Consider the following 17,978-nt stretch of genomic DNA (forward strand, 5'->3'; position numbering starts at 1 on the left):
AGTCACATACATGACAATTTACAACCAGGTTGTTTAGTGATGGAACTTCTGGTCCCAATTACCATCATTAAGTGATGACTACCTGTATAAGGTTCTCATGAGCAGAAGAGCTTGGTCAAATAAATTTAAATTCCTCCCAGGATTTAATTATATTGATTCAAATTGTAGAACCCAGAGATTGTCAGTGGAGAAAATAAAGATTTTTTTAATATCGTTCTAGTTATGTTTATTGCAGCATAACTTATGATTGATTGTGAATTGCGGTTTCAGTGAACTGTTATGAAATTAGTCGCCACTCACTTCACTCATTGTTTGGATATTTTCTTGGTTTGGACTTAAGGAAAAATTGTTCTCACATGATTAAAAACTACTCCATCCCCAGTTACTAGGGTATCATTCTGTTGAGTGTATCCTGTTAGGACTGCAGAGAGAGACAATATATTGGGAAAGAGTATCTACTGCTGATGGAGATGGCAGAGATGGCTAAATTGACTGTTTTGATCAAAGCAAAGAACAGAAGTACCTTTGTTGCTACATAGAGACCGCTTCTGGACTTTTGTGCTTGAGGTGGAAAAAAATAAAACTTTGATTTTGGGTTTCATGGCTTAGATTGTTTTATTGTTGCAAAAATGGCTAGTTTTTACTATTGTGAAAAAGTAAAAAGCTGAGGCTCAACATTAACACTTTATTCTACTGCAACAGGGGAAGTCGGAAGTCAATCTCTCTTTTTGTGAATGAATGAACCTTTATTGTCAAAATACAACCATGTATACATTGAGATTGACTGAGCCTCCCTTTGTGCCCCCCCACAACTCACAGTGACAACAAACCCACCATCTTGTTACACCATGTGAGCTAATTGCACAACACACCGGCCTCGCAAGTCAATCATACATAAAATTATAAAATTATTTCCCGCTCAAGAGCCTGACAGCCCATGGATAGAAGCTGTTCTTCAGCCTGTTGGTACGACTGGCTATGCTCCTATATCTTCTACCCGATGGTAAGAGAGTAAAGAGATACCGACCAGGGTGTGAATCGTCCCTGGGAATTTTTCTCACTCTTCCAAGGCAGCGAGCCCTGGCGATGTCATCCAGTGGTGTCAGGAGACAGCCCACAATGTTTTTTGCTCTGCTCACCACCCTCTGTAATACTTTCCTATCTGCGGCTGTCAAGCCAGCATACCAAACCACAATACAGTGTGAGAGGATGCTGTCTATAGTAGACCAGTAAAAGAAGGTCATTAGCCGTTGTTCTACCCTGTTCTTCTGCAGGAACCTGAGGAAGTGGAGTCTCTGTTGGGCCTTTCTGGCCACCTGGGTTGTATTGACTTTCCAGGTAAGATCTTCACAGAGGTAGACTCCCAGGAATTTAAAGGAGGAAACTCTGTCCACACAGCCCCCCCCCTTATGTAAAGTGGGGCAGGTTCCTCTCTTTTCCTCTGGAAGTCTAGCACCATCTCTTTTGTCTTGCCGATGTTCAGGTGCAAGTTGTTCTCTAAACACCATATGGATAGTTTTTGTACCTCCCCCCTGTACGCCGTTTCATCTCCACCTGTAATAAGACCCACTACGGTGGTAGTTTTTCCTCCCTTTCCCTTCCTTTCTTCTCCATTTTTAGTATCACAAACAAACAAGCAAATAAATGGATGTTTTCACCTTGTTTATGTTGTACATGCTAATACAAATCATACTCCTATTTCTGAATTTATATATTTAGATCCAGATCTACACTGAAGAATCAATATGAATTGTGACAAGGATATGGTAAATGAGGTTCATAACTCCATATTACAGTTGTTGTGTATTTCTACAACACATGTTTCCAGATCTAATTGCCACAACTTTAATTAGCGCAATCATTTATAAAAAAATATCAAGCACTGAGACTACCAATAGGAAGTAACACAGATCACTTACACATATGCACAGAAACCCCAGTCAAGATTAGCTCAGTGCATGTGATCTGGCATAAAACAAAATCTGTTATATTATTTAGAGATTTCATTTGTGAAAGTTGTACGGAACACACTAAAAGCTCCTGTATTCTTTGTGCATGTGGATAAAGGTCACTGTAGCTGAAAGGAAATATTACATGCCAGATGGGCTTGAAATGGGATAACTCATTGTGGCCAACTCACCATGGGACAATTCAACAGTTTAATTTAATTATTTAAAATAATAATAATTATTTTTTTAATTTTTGTCATTCACATTTCATTTTGTCCCTTCTGTAGCATCCTTTATTTAATGATTCTCTTCTCCCATGTCTTCAATATTAGCGTGATTCTTGCCCCGTGTTTAGTTGTCCTGTGGCAAGTTGGCCATGGTGAGTTGGCTGAGGTAAGTTGGCCTAGCTCTGCAGCATTTGTTTTATGGAATGGAAAAAGTAACTTTTCTTTTTTTAACTGTGGATCTTGAATGTTTGTTCAAAGTTTATTTTTTTCAATATATTAGTAAGATGTCAAAGTTCCCCAAGTTTCGTTCTTGTTTTTGCTTTACCAAAGCCAACCCTACCGGCATATAAATTAATGGCTCAGTCAGAGTAACTTTTGTGCTTCTGAAATGTAAATTTGAGACTAATGAATTAATGGTCTTATTTAGAGGATTTAATTTCCTCTCCAGCCAACATAGACTTTTCCATTATAAGGTGCCAAATAAATGGTGATTCATTAATGCAGCAAGCTGACAATGGCACCTTCGTTTACAGAACACTCAGACACAGAAATTCAACTTGGCAGAATCTCCCTCCCATAAAATGGGCCATAATTAGCATGGCTGAAGGGAATTCACACATGCTCACAAAGATCTCAGAATGTTTGAGTTCCAATTTGGCTTCACAACCTAAATATTTAAATCTGCTTTCTTTGTTTATTCAAGTTTATTCAGTCAGAATCCTCTAGCAAGCCCAGAAACAAAAAAGGTACTTCTAAGTTGTTTCTGTGCCAAGACACAATATTAGTTGTAACTAATTGAAGAAATGAAGATTACATGAAGGATATGCAATAACTTGTTTTTTGAGAATAGCCAAGTGTTTATTCCAGATGATTACTGTAAATGTCCTATTTTATTTCTTTTTATAGATAGTGCTAGTAGCTAAAGTACAAGAGTGTTCTAGGCTTCAGACATCCTCCAAATGGAAATGTTTAAAACAAAGCTGAAAAAATATAATTATAAAGGAACTCAGTTAACAGAAACAGGACATAGGTAGATATTTATCTAACTTCTCTATTTATTTGACATATCTTATTAAACCTTCCTTTAAGTAACAAGAGATACAGTGCTAATATTGTTACAGATTTATGATTTTATTACCCTGTATTTACTTACAGGTTATTTTTAATGAAATTTTTGCATTTTTATGATTTTCTTTTTTAAAAAGGAATCCAGCTAACATTCAAATATGGGGAGACCAGGAATTCTAGTCCTGTATTAGCCACAAAGCCAGCCAAATGACCCAGGGTAGTCATTTTTTTTTCTCAACCAAGGAGAAAGGCAGTAGCAAACAACTACTGAAATCTTGCCAAGAAAACTGAAGGGAATAGTTCAGGCAGTCACCAGTCAAGTCCACAAAAAGTAAAGAAAGAAGAAGAGAGAAGAGAAGAGAAGAGAAGAGAAGAGAAGAGAAGAGAAGAGAAGAGAAGAGAAGAGAAGAGAAGAGAAGAGAAGAGAAGAGAAGAGAAGAGAAGAGAAGAGAACCAATATTTATTTTTTTAAAAAATATTACACTGTAAATGGCAATAACCTGTTGGAAAAGAAATGTCTTCAAATATCAATATAATGGAACATGGAGAAAGATGCAAGTCCAGGTTTGTGGACTTCAGCTCCCAGAATTCTCTCCAATGGCCATGGTGGCTGGAAAATTCTGGGATTTGAAGTTCCCATGTCTGGAAGTGGCCATGGTTGGAAACAATACTTTAAAAAATAGAAAATCATCTGAGACTACCAGCCTGTGTATACCAGAGGAGAGTTCAAGATTAAATAACCGGAACTCCTATCAGGCAATTTACGTTTGTACAGGCATTCTTACAAATATGTCCTTTGCTTCTCCTCCCCTATAAGCTTTGTGAGAAATGTAGGACAATCCACCATATCCCTTATTCTATTAAGTTCCAAATAATATGTTTTTTCTATCATCCCCAACAAACAATATAATTTGGTATAGATTATTGCTTTTTCTATTAATATAGTTGAGCAGAATTTTTTTTTAATAGCAATCCAGCATGGTTCCCATATTGTTATCTTGCAACTGCTTCTACTGAGGTGTTTTTTCATTGTGTTTTAGAAAAAAAAAGATGGATGGATACAACAACCCTGATAGCATCACCATTTCCACTTCTCATTGGTATTACACAGTAGAATTTTCCCCCTCTTTTATTTCTTATGCAATTCCCTGTTGCCCTAAATCAGGGGTCTTCAAACTTGGTCCTTTTATGATGCATAAAATGACTCCTCAGCATGCCTGGCTGAGGAATTCTGGGAGTTGAAGTCCATGAGTCATAAAAGAGCCGAGTTTGAAGACCCCTGCCCTAAATCGAAGAGGAACATTGTTTTTTATTTATTTTTTTTATTTTAATTCCATTTATATCCCGCCCTTCTCCGAAGACTCAGGGCAGCTTACAAGCTTAGCAGTAGCCTTCATTCTATGTATATGCCTGCTTATTAGGGCTTTCACACACACCCCCAAGCGGCATTATTACAAAGTCAGCTTAATTGCCCCCAACAATCTGGGTCCTCATTTTACCTACCTCGGAAGGATGGAAGGCTGAGTCAACCTTGAGCCTGGTGGGATGCGAACCTGCACTAATTGCAGGCAGCTGGTGTTACTTAAGGAGGCATTAGCCCACTGCTCCACCAAGGCTCTTGTTATTGTTATCTTATTAGGGTTGTTCCTTTCTGAAAGTTCCAGATTTCAGAAGTGAGTTTTTCTTTTCTGTTTTCTTTAAGAAATATTATCTTGAGGATCTGATAATAATTGTTTAATATCATGGCATATTGATTTTACCATGGAATTTATAGCATTCCAGGGTTTAAATATCTAATTTATGAATCATTTATCATTTGCACCCATTACTTTTGGAACTGTCCTGAAGGCTTAAATAATGCCAATTAAATTTGAATTATCATATCAAACCTACTGCATATTAGAAACATCATACTCACTTTTGTAATTTCAGTTGCTAGTTGCTGAACAGAAGGAGATGCTATGGAGGATAAAATGTCTTTGCCTCTTATTGGATCATGGAGATTCACATATGCCACAGCGTTTCTCTGGAGAACTGCCCTGAAGTCCTAAAACACAAATGTGATTAATAAGTCAGATCCTAATTAAGACCTGCATTCTTATTGTAGTCCTTTGAAATGTAGGAAAGGGAGAACACGAGTCATGTTTTTCCACCTCCTTCAATTCCCCAAGTAACGTTTAATTCAATTTTTATAGAATATCATTTTAGGAACTTGAAAGGAAGTCTTTATTTAATTTCTCTCTTGTGGGCTTATAATTCTATTTCTCAAATGAACAAAATGAAAAATGAGGCCAGAAGGATTTAAGAATGACTACAGTTCTAAGCAGCGAATCAGAACATTACATCCTCTGAAATAATAGGAAGTCTGTTTTGTTTTGTTTTTTTGAAAAAAAAATGCTCCTGTTCCGCATCACACTTTAAATATAAGAATTAGCAAACAAAGTGCTTGATTACTTCCAACCAGGCACCCATATTGTACATGTGAGTGGCATCGTTTCTCCAATGTTGTCATTTTGTTATCTTTTTTGAAAACAAAGGCATATTTCAATTATTTCCCACTGTCTACCTAGTAATGAAGTGTTTGTTCCACAAAGAGGATCTTTGTGTTGAGCAAAAGGGGTATAACACAATTATGTTTGATGCAAGGATGATTTGAAGTGGAACTAAATAAATTTTGCTTTCAGGCAATTGCAAGAATCCTTTGGAAACCTGGTTGCAACAGTTCCCTCGTTCCGTATTTTTCACAGCTTATTGTAATCCCATAATTCAGTTACAAGAATAAGGCTTTGGTAATGCTTTCATGTTGTTTACACTCAGGCCCAAGAATATCTGCACACTGCCAAGGTAACTTCGATTTCAGAGCAGTCCAGCTTTATGGTAGGTGGCAGGTCTTTAAAATCCTGCCATTAGAGTTTGCAAGCTAAGCACAAAATATGTCTTTCGTGATTACAGGGGAGGTTATTAATTTATAAAGTATCTACTTGGAGAAAGCAATCCCTGCCCATAGGGCGAAAGGGAAAGAAAAGCGTTCAGTTACAGTTTAGTTGTAAATTTTCTTTAAATGTCTATGAAAATATGTACCTACTGTGTTTCCTAAGATATTTATTTATTTATTTATTATTTAAATTTGTACATCGCCCTATTCCTGTAGGACTCAGGGTGGTTTACAGGGAAAAATTAAAAATACATAACATACAAAGTTAAAATCGATTAAAACTAAGATTAAATTAAGTCCATGAATTTAAACTAAAACCCCATTAATAAATAATTAAAACCCCTCAGTCTAGGCCAGACAGCTCAAAAAACCAGGTTTTCAAGTCCCTGCGAACTGAGCGAAGGTCGGGGGCAGTCCTAAGCTCCATGGGAAGTTGATTCCAAAGGGCCGGTGCGCCCACAAAGAACGCCCTTCCCCTGGGAATAACCCGCCGGCATTCCTTGACCGGCGGTACCCTAAGAAGGCCCTCCCTGTGGGAGCGCACAGGATGATGGGAAGTTGATGCCGGCAGCAGGTGTTCCCTTAGATAATCCGGACCCAAGCCATTTAGAGCTTTATAGGTCATTACCAGCACCTTGAATCTTTGTCACTGTCAGATCAGGCCTTGATTTATATCTTCCTGCCTGGAGACTGGGCCCATTAGATTGGTATACCCCTGGTGAATGATGGATCCAGAGAGGTTTCCAAATGAGATAGGCTGTCCCTGTTGCTCTGCTGTATGGTCCAACTGAACCCTTGGTTGCCACTTGGAACAAGGTGGCAAATGAAGCCTTTGGATTGGATTGCACCTATCTGATCTCTCTTCTTCTGTGGATCCCATCACTCCCTGTGGTTTCCAATGGATTGAGGAAGATGAAATGGGAAGAGGGACATCTAGACCATTATTGCTGTTCAACAAAACGAACTTGACCGAACATTGGTTATTAAGGCCTATATTAGCGTGGAAAGGGTGTTGAACTGTTAGTACCTCTCCACCATTGTTGCATCTGCAGCTTGATACCCCACAGTCTTGTTTCAGGTGACATGTGGCAATTTGCAGAAAGGGGCATGGATCACCTCTTACAGGGGTGTGTGGAGGAATTTGTACAGCATCTGTTGGAAGAGGTTCCTCAAATTCATCCCCATTTGGATCCTGCTCTTATCACAAGTCCAAAGAAGATGCTTGGGAAGAAGTCTCACACAACTATCTGGGAATGTTCTGAACTTCTGGGATCTGAAGAAGTAGATAGGTTCCTCAATACCATGAGCGTGCTATCTGCTCTTTTGATCCATGCCCCTGCTGGCTTGTCAAAGAGGACAGAGGGTGTTGTGTGCGTGAGTTCTGGTAGTGGTTAATTCTTTTAGTAAGGTGGATGTTCCTTTACCTCTTAACCAAGATGGTTTACCATCCCTGAAATCTACCATACAGAACCATTTTTAATCCAGTATCTCACCTCCCTTGGGGAAAATGGTTTAAAAACAGAAAATGGTTTAAAAACAGCTTTGGGAAACCTTGGAAGAAGAAGATTATCTGGATCCTTTTCAGTCAGGATTCAGACCTGGGCATAGGATGAAAACAGCATTGGTCATGCTTTTGGATGACCTCTGGCATGGACAGGATAGGAATAGTGCATCTATCCTTTCGTTACTAACCTTTCAGTGGCTTCCAATATCATGGACCATGGTATCCTTCTGTATAAGCTCAGAGGATTGGAAGTGAGCAGCACAGTTTTATGCTTGCTCATCATCTTATTGCAGGGTTGATTCTAGTCAGTGATGATTAGGGAGGAGAAGTGCTACCTTTGTCCTCTACTATGTGGGGTGCCATGGGATTTGGTGCTTTTCTTCTCCTGTATATATATTCTCCTTCTACTGTATATATATTTCTCCTGCCCTTGACAATATAAGTGATGTCATAGTAAATTTCTTTACCTTATAAACTTCTTATATGTTTTCAAGGCTGTGAGGATCTGGTTGGGAAACAACAAGCTTCAGCTGATCCCTGGCAAAATTGAGTATCTCCAGATTTTGGGGAACTCTGGTTTCAGAACTATGCCATCTTTGGTGCTAGATGAGATTACACTGCCCAGCCAGACACACTGGTCAGTCTTGGGGTTCTCCTAGACTCACAACTCCTGCTTGATAAGGAGGCAAAAGTGATGGCTAGGACAGCTTTTGCACTCTTTGTCATGTACCACAGTTTTATTTATAGTCCCGTGGTGGCGAACCTATCGCACGCGAGCCACAGGTGGTACGCAGAGCCCTCTCTGTGGGCACGCATGCCATCGCCCCAGTCCTAGGCCTTCAGCTGGGTTTTATAAAACTTTTTCGCTTTAGGCTTCTGCCACTGTGTGCAAAAAAAAAAGTTTCAATCAATCAATTTCAACTTCTTGCGGGGGAAAAAATCTCGCAAATTTGGAATTTATCGATTGAACTTTTTAGTCCCACCCAGTCTGCCATTACCACTGCAGCCATTCCCACCCAATGGGTCATGCCCACCCAATGGGCCACACCCATCCAATGGGCCACACCCACCCAGCACCCGACAATACATAAGTGGGTGTTAGGTTGCAGTTTGGGCACTTGGTCTCTAAAAGATTCGCCATCACCCAGATTGTTGGGGGCAATTAAGCTGACTTTGTAATAATGCCGTTTGGGGTGTGTGTGAAAGCCCTAATAAGCAGGCATATACATAGAATGAAGGCTACTGCTAAGCTTGTAAGCCGCCCTGAGTTTTCGGAGAAGGGCGGGATATAAATGGAATTAAAATAAAAAAAAATAAAAAAAAATAGTCACTCATGCTCTAGTCACTCCAGATTGGACTATTGCAATGAGCTCTACATGGGGTTGCCTAGCAGAGTACCCAGAATGCAGCAGTACAGGCTGTTATGTTTGCTCATAAGCTGAACTAGCTTCCAGTTCATTTCTAGGTCCAACTCAAGATGCTGGTTTTAACCTTTAAAGTCCTTCATGACATGGAACCAGGCTATCTGAGGTTACATCAGCCTGTCTCTCCTAGTTACATCAACCCACCCCATTAGATCTGGCAGAGAAGGCATGCTGTGGATATCAACCAGAGACCTATATACAAATGTATACATGTGCCTTGTCTGCCATGAGTTCACCTTATAGAATATTCTTCCCACCAATATTAGGTTAGCTCCATTGCTTTTGATATTTTGAAAATCTCTCAAGATCTGGTGATATTCTCAGGCCTGGGGCTCCCAGGGAACTGGAAACATGTTTAAATGGCTCCGTTGCTTTACGGGCCATTTTTATTCCCTTTGCCCCAGGAGTCTATATTTGTTTTTTACAATATTCATCTTTTAATGTGGATTTTTATATCTTTATATAAAGGTACTTTTATATTTGCTGTTTTATTTGATTGTTTTAAACTGCCCTGATTTGGCTTTCGTGAGATGGATAGTTATACAACTTTGGTTATTTAATTAATAAGGTTTTAGTTTCTTTATATACCTTTTCTTTATGTCCTAATATGTATGTGTGTGTGCGCGCGCGCATTTGTACATTTTTGTCAGCATGTTCACAATCAACCTTTTTTTCCTTTTCCTTTTGTTTTAGAACTGCACAAACTTGATAAAGTGCCCAAGCAGAACTACATTTGTAGTTCATTTCCCATATTATGAGAATATTTTTTTAAAACACCGCATTCCTAAAATTCCAAACATGTGGGGCTTGATAAATAGTCCTATCTCAGATTTTTATCCCCCCCCCAGTTAATCTGAGAAATAGAAAAGTATACTAATTTTCAGCTGACAAACCTTTTACTAAGTAAACATGAAAAGATTGATACGAGCACTGATTTTATACTTTAAGGTAAAGGTAAAGTCGTGTCTGACTCTAGAGGACAGTACTCATCCCTGTTTCTTAGCCAAGGGAGCCAGGATTGTCCGAAGACGTTTCCATGCTCATATAGCCAGCATGACTATAGACCGAGGCACATGGAACACTGTTACCTTCCCATTGAAATTGGGAACTATTTATCCACTTGTATAAATGGAGCAGCGGGCTAATGCCTCCTTAAGTAACACCAGCTGCCTGCAATTAGTGCAGGTTCGAGTCCCACCAGGCTCAAGGTTGACTCAGCCTTCCATCCTTCCGAGGTAGGTAAAATGAGGACCCAGATTGTTGGGGGCAATAAGCTGACTTTGTATAAATGCCGCTTGGGGCCCCCTGAAAGCCCTAATAAGCAGGCATATACATAGAATGAAGGCTATTGCTAAGCACATTGATTTGTGCTTCTTAGATTGTAAGCCGCCCTGAATCTTCGGAGAAGGGCGGGATATAAATGGGATAAAAAAATTTTTTTCATGCTTTTGAACTGCTAGGTGAGCAGGAGTTGGGACAAGTAACAGGAGCTTCCCTTGTTGGGTCTCGAACCCAAACTATTAGATTTCCAGCTGAGAAGCTCAGCATCTTTATCCAGTGAGCTACCGTGCCCCCTTTATACTTTAAAACCCTTATTTATTCATTATTGACTTACATCAGCAGCTCAGAAACTTTTAGAGGAGGTCCTGGTTTCGTATACCATTTGCCTAATATTAGTTTATGCCATGGAGAAAAACCTCATCTAAAGTTCTCCTGTTTTGTTGAATTAGCTGTCCTCTGAGAAATACTAGACCCCTACAATGCTGATGTCTTTCAGGCATCTTTTAAAGATCCATCTTTTTATTTCCCTCTGCGACCACTTTGCTTTGCATTTTCTAATGGCATGCTTTTAATTCTTTTTTATTCTTTTAAAACTCTTTTTAGTCTGCTTTTATCTTCCTTTTATCTTTATTATTTTGATAAAGAGCTTTGGGTTTTGTTTTGTTTTTTTAAATGAGAAACAGAACATTCTTTTGAATTTAAAAACTAGTGCATGGAATAAAAACAGTTTGGCTAAATTACTAGGTAAGTCTGTGGAAAGATAAAATATATAAGTGATTAACTGACTGATTTCTGCAGAACTTCTACCAATTACGATTCTTTTATCAGAATCTATTATGAATGTTGCATCATAAAAGCAAGAGAGGATTAAGGAAGGGACCTTGTTTGTATCTTCTTTTAATATGTAAACTCTGAACCTCTGAACATATGGTTTTATGTATTTGTTCAATGTTTTAGCTTTATTGTACACCACCCAGAATCACTTTTGGTGAAATGGATGGCTATATAAATTCAATAAATAAATACAGTATTGACTCAAAACTACTAGATTGAACCAATAAATGTCCATTAAAACTGAATTGCTTATCTTCTTTACAATAAAGATGGAATTTACTTTTATTCTGCTTACATTATTCAAACCCAACAGGCTGGTATATATTTGACTTAAATTTTAATATTGTCCATCTCCTTTTTCTCTCCTGGAAGTTTTATTGTCTGATCTGTCCAACAGGCATGTACCAATTAGTCCTGTTAGGCATATGATTAAGCCTACCTGGTTGGGTTGGAAATATATAAGCCATGATGTATGATATCACTTTAAATGTGATGATTAGCCAAGGGTGTGTTTGCCTCCCAACGGCCATAAGAGGGAGCTAGGGATGTAGTTTCTCTCTCTCTGCTCTCGCTGTTTTTTCACTGTTAGTTACTCTGTTACTGCTATTGTTGGTTTGCTACTGTGTTAAACCTGAACAACTGTGTTTTGACCTTTGGACAGGTAAGAAGACTTTGTATTTGGAATACTCCTTGGACTGTTACTATCTTTACATGCGTATGACCTGGACTGTTTATTTTTGACTGTGCTTTGTATTACACCACAAAGTAAAGAAGATTATAATTTATATTTATATTTATATTTATTTGATTTATATACCGCCCTTCTCCCGAAGGATTCAGGGCGGTGTACAGGGCAATAAATACCAAAAATACAAGATACAAAAATTAAAAACAAATTAAACAATTGTGCCCAAAACAATAAATTAGTTAAAATCAATAATTAAAACCCCAAACCCATCAGACCAGGCTGGCAATTGACTACAAATTAGAATAGGATGCTCGAAAAATACTGATTAATCAACTGAATTCTTATGAAATAATAGCTCTAAAATGATCAGTTTTTATCTACACGTGTTTTGATAACTTTATTCTTTTTGGTGGTGCTAATTTTCTCTTGCTGCTAAATAAGTTGCTAGGGCCAGAAAACAGCCTATAATATATTACTAATCAAACACCTTATTTTTATTACAAGTCATCCTTGACTTATCAACACAACTGAGCCCAAACTTTCTGTTGCTAAAGGAGACAGATGTTTACCTCATTTTATGACCTTTCTTCTCATGCTGTTAAGTGAATCACTGCAGTTTGTTAAATTAGTAACAAAGTTGTTAAGTGAATCTGGCCTCCCCATTGAATTTGCTTATCAGAAAGTCACCATTAATTTTGCAAAAGGTTACATTGTTAAGTGACACTAACATGACTATAGGTCAGGGGTCTTCAAACTTGGCAACTTTAAGACTTGTGGAATTCAACTCCCAGAATTCCTCAGCCACAAGTTGAAGTCCACAAGTCTTAAAGTTGCCAAGTTTGAAGACCCTTGCTATAGGTAAATGGAGACTCACTCATTCAGGCCAAAAGCATCTAAAAAAGGCTAAATCATGGCAACTGGACCAAAGTTTATCAAAACTGAGACATTTTGTTACTTATCCAAGTAACTTCCTCAGTCAAAATAAATATTTGGTTAGGCAAAGAGTCAGAAAGCCATTGGAATGTAGTAACTCTTACTATAATGACTGCATTTTTGTCCCTAAAATGCAATATGAACAGCAGGACAAAAGTTGCCATGATTTAATCTTTTTAGATACCAAGATGACTCTTCAGTCCTTGGCTAGAACAAGAATCATTGGAATCATCCCTCAATTAATTAGATAGTGATATTGATTTAGACAATAATCATAAAGGCAATTGATAAAAGCTGTACATCTGGGGAATATTCAGATATCATGGCCCTCTCTTTTTTTCCTCACAGATACCACTGCTTACTCATTCCTCCTTCTGGGTACAATCACTGAACACATAAAGTAAACAGGAGATGCAACTTAGACTTAGCTTTCACTCAACTGCATGTTTAGAAAACATGTTTGAGAAGTTAGAAAAGAACACATTCAGAGAATAACATTTAGCAACAGGAGACCAGGAAGATCCGTAGGACATATCAAATAATAATTATTATCCTTGATATTGGCAACTCTAGATCCGGCACAGTGGTTAGAAGGCAGTACTGCAGGTGATTTCTGCTGACTGTTGACTGCCAGCAGTTTGGCATTTCGAGTCTCACTGGCTCAAGGTTGACTCAGCCTTCCATCCTTCTGTGGTCAGTCAAATGAGGACCCAGATTGTTGGGGGCAATAGGCTGACTCTGTAAACTGCTTAGAGAAGGCTGTAAAGCACTGTGAAAGGGTTTATAAGTTTAAGTGCAATTGCTATTGCTATTGTATGAAGAAAGAAACCTGTAAAGATTCTTACCTCTGCCCATTCGTAGGAACCAATCTTGCCAAACATGGTTCCTCCCCATGAACAGAAAATGATGGTCCGCTCAGGCCTCCAACCTTTCTTCACCTTCCTCATCAAGGCTTGGATAAAGGCAGTCATTACTGCTGTGCCGTGAGCCCACTGCTCACTACTGTAGCCAGGCAAACTGCTGTGGTGGCTGCCAACTATGACATATCTATCTGAAAAACATAAAGCAAGCCAATGCTTTTATTAATGAAGCAATGCAACCTTATCCTTCTTGGATAAGAAATGAAAAGTCTTTAAAGAAAAACCAGAAAGTCCAGTTGCCTCTTGAAAAAAGCACCTTTGGGACAGCCATGACTGGATGCCTAAGAATCTCCATAGACATATATTTCTGGAAGTAACTCAAATAGCTCACTATATTTAAAGTGACTTGAAATAACTGGTGATCATTGTCTCCTGCTTTCTGTTTGCTAAAGGTCTGTAATATGAGGTATCTTCAGTGCTTTTTTTGTAAAAGAAAAAGGTGCCGGAACTCACACATGTCATACAACCCACCTTGCCTACCCTACAAGGTTCCATCCAAAAAAGGTGCCGGAACTCCGTTCTGAGCGTTCAATGAGAAAAAAAGCCCTGGGTATCTTATCTGGCAAATGTGACTTATACCAGAGATCTTGCTCAGATATGAAATGGTTAAACTAAATAACAGTAAACTATAGTACATCATGTGGAATGTGCTAAGAAGATGTATAATGTTTACACCAGTGTTTTTCAGCCTTAGTATCATTAATGTGTGGATTTCACTCCCATAATTATTTTTCAGACATGTGTAAGTGCTCAGTCTGGGTAACTATATAGAACAAACTCTAAAAATAATAGGCTGTTGTATATAGTTTGAAGGTTAAGTGCAATACGCTGTCCAGAATAAGTTATGAAATTCTGTTCTTGTTCAGTAATATGACAAGTGATTTGCAAAGGTTAGCAGATGGAGAAATAAAAATAAACCTACCAGGAACTGTGGCTCCTTTTAAATAACCAACAACACTGGATATTGCTTTATATGTTGGCTGAGTTTGAATATTCAAAGTCACAATTTTCCTTTCTGCTAAGAGAAAAAAAAACCAAAACATTTTATTTTGGATCCATCTGTAAAGTCTTTAAGAAACCATATACAACTTTGTCTACCCAAAGTTACCACTTGAATTTTCAAAACTGACAAGAATTTTGTCCATTTTTCATTATTTTATTTTCTTAATACACTAATAAGTTATAGTAAAATACATCTTTATTAATCAACATCTAAGGAAAAATAGAATGGGAAAGTATTGTTTTATTTAGGGATTTTCTGATTTACCGCGTAATTCAGTGATTTATTTATTTTAGAGAATTTATATAGCTGCCTGCTCACTCACACTCTGTGTCAATTACTTGAAAGTTATCAAAACTATACAATATTCTGAAAATGTAAACAGTATGAAAGAACATGAAGCAGATAAAATGTGCATATTGCGGTAAAACCTTGTTAACAAAAGGAATATAGATCACTTAAGTAGATACATAAGTGTAAACAGTTTTAAGTTACTGAATGGAGCAGTTCTATCGGATCTATCATTTTGGCATAAATTCTTTCAGTAGCACTTTATCTGTAAAAACATATTACTAATCAAACTGAAGCAATTTTACCTTATTACACGGGTTAGAGGGATTCAAAATATGTCCTTTTATCCAGGCCATTAGTATTTTAATCATTTGATCTAATGACTGATGATTTCTTTTTTTAATGATATTTTTATAATTATGATTGCTTTATTACATTTTTATAAGCTTCCTAGAATTATCAGGGTTTGGAGCATCATACACATTTTAAATATTTTAAAACTTACAAATGTCAAAAGCAGAGACCTAACCAAACATCATAAATATAATATTGAATAAATTCTTGTGCTGGTATATCTAAATAAGATTTTTTGTAAAAAAAATACAATACTATCCATAAGAATCAAAATTTAAATTTCAAGCTACATGAGCCAATTGTACTCTGAACATAAATGGAAGCCTTTTTAGTTTTAAAATAGGATTGAATAATCTGAATAGTGGTTGCACTTTAAAGTTTCTTTCATACTTTATCCTGCAAGAACAGGATGATTTATGATTTATGATTTTATCAGAATGGTGATTTAGAACGGAGGGAACCTTAAAATGAGTTAATTGAATTCACCATTAATGCCCCAGTTTGCATTAAGTTGACCGAAACATGCAAAACATTGTAGTTTTACTTTTAAATCCTAGTAGTGTTCCAACAGACAAATCCTTGTGGTGTTCCAACAGACAAAAATGGATCTGAGAAGCTAAAATATTTTTTGCGTTGTTTTGTGTGTGGGGAAGAGAGAAATATAGCAAATATGTACCAGAGCAAGCTTAACAGAAACACAGGAAGAACTGATATCCACAAAAGCAGGCTAGGAAAGAAAGAATTGTAGTGATGATAGCTAAAAGTTAACCACTCTACATATTCTTGGTTGTAGGGGACATGATGGCACAGTGGTTAAAGATGCTGAACCACAAAAAAATAGAGAATATATTTCAATGTGGTACATTAAATTATGGAATCATCATGTCAACAGTGTGTCTTCTGTACTGACTAGTCCTAATTCCACCTTTGATGGGCAATATTGGAAGAAACTGTTCCTCACCAGCAACCAGATCAGATAATAAAACACAAAGGCATATTGTACAGTGACATGAGTTCATTTAAAAGCTTATTATGCCTAACAAAGACTCAAAAGCTCTCAGTGGAGTATGGAGAAAAAAAATAAAGTTTAATTTTCTTTAAATTGTTCTGACAGCCAATCTCATGTTCTACATTAGACATCTGATGGAAATCTTGATAACTTTACCTCTTTATGTTCCAGGAACTGTCAGGGAAACTTCAAGTTAATACAACTTGAAATATTCTCTTTATCTAAGCCATAAAGCTACTGCACCATAAAAGGACAAAAATGAATTGTTGTTGGGTGTTAACAGTTATAGTTTAACTTCATGCTTTGGGGAGCCTTTAATTCCAAAGCCACAACATACTATACATCCAATACGTGTAATCTGTGTTCCCTTGCAACTGTTGAACTCAACTCAAGGCTGTGGATAGATATGGAAGTATGTGAACAGCTAAACTACAGAAAGACAGCATAATTTAAAAATTCTCTACTACTACTTATTTAGCGTATGATGAGAATATGAAAAAAGAAGTAAATATACTATACACACAATCCACATAAGTATATACAAAACTTCTGTGGGGGTACAGCAATGGCCTGATAACCAATTCACCTATCCAGGTAATTGCCTCTGGTATTGCTTCATGCAGATCTTCTAAGGAACTAGAGAACACACGTTGTGGGCAATCTTGCACAATAAGTTTAATAATTTTATAAAAGTCTCAATGATAACAGCTTAATATACTGACTATTAAGACAGCTTAATATATTGATACTACATGAAAATATTGCATATACGTGTCTGTCTCATATCTGTCTCTGTGTTTAATATTAAATCTAATTTTTAAAAAGTCTGTATTATATATTTGGAATAACATTAGCAATAGCACTTAGACTTATATACCACTTCATAGTTCTTTTTACAGCACTCTCTAAGTGGTTTACAGAGTCAGCATATGGCCCCCAACAATCTGGATCCTCATTTCACCAACCTCAAAAGGATGGAAAGCTGAGTCAACCTTGAGCTGGTCAGGATCGAACTCCTGGCAGTGGACAAAGTCAGCTGTAATACTGCATTCTAACCACTGCACCACGACAGCTCCTCTGATGCCTTCTGGAGTATCTTGCCAGAAAAGGTGAGTTCTTTCTTCACACTTCCGACTTTCTGGAAGGGCCTTAAACCTGCTCTGCTAATTGACTGTGGTCCCGATGAAGGCATGCTATACTGGAGGTTATTGAGAAGACAAAAGCTCAACTCCGTACCATTTCTAGTCTATATTTAATTGTTGCTAATTTTAATGGTTTTATATTTAAGTGTTTATGACACTATAAGCAGCCCATAGTCACTTTGGTTAGTGAGATGGGCAGCGTACAAATTTGATAGATATATAAATTTTAAAGTAATAAATAAATAAGTATTTAATCCACTGAAGTTTGATCCACACATGTATCTGGTAGTTGAGTTCCATCTTTTAGGATGGGGGAATGAGTAGAGCTAGAGAAAGCCATAGAGCAGAGGAGACAGGACACTGTATTGTTAGTGACAATATGGTCCCTCAGGTGAATGATGATGTCCTTAGCAAAATAC

At 37.5% G+C, this 17,978-nt stretch overlaps 1 protein-coding gene across 7 annotated transcripts in view; it reads right to left on the reverse strand.

Annotated features, from left to right (window-relative positions):
* Positions 1–17,978, reverse strand: part of NAALADL2 (N-acetylated alpha-linked acidic dipeptidase like 2) — a 649,741-nt gene that overhangs the window by 207,252 nt on the left and 424,511 nt on the right. For 4 of the 7 annotated variants that reach the window (XM_081328120.1, XM_081328121.1, XM_081328122.1 and 1 more), the window contains exons 7-9: positions 14,686–14,781; positions 13,689–13,894; positions 5,163–5,291 (exon numbers count right to left, since the gene is read on the reverse strand). In XM_081328120.1, coding sequence (XP_081184246.1) covers positions 5,163–5,291; positions 13,689–13,894; positions 14,686–14,781 — 431 coding nt within the window. The remainder of the gene's footprint in view (positions 1–5,162; positions 5,292–13,688; positions 13,895–14,685; positions 14,782–17,978) is intronic. The other 3 variants (XM_081328124.1, XM_081328125.1, XM_081328126.1) reach the window with 3 other exon arrangements.

The sequence above is a fragment of the Vipera berus genome, assembly GCF_964194415.1.
Source record: "Vipera berus genome assembly, chromosome: 5".
NCBI lineage: Eukaryota > Metazoa > Chordata > Lepidosauria > Squamata > Viperidae > Vipera > Vipera berus.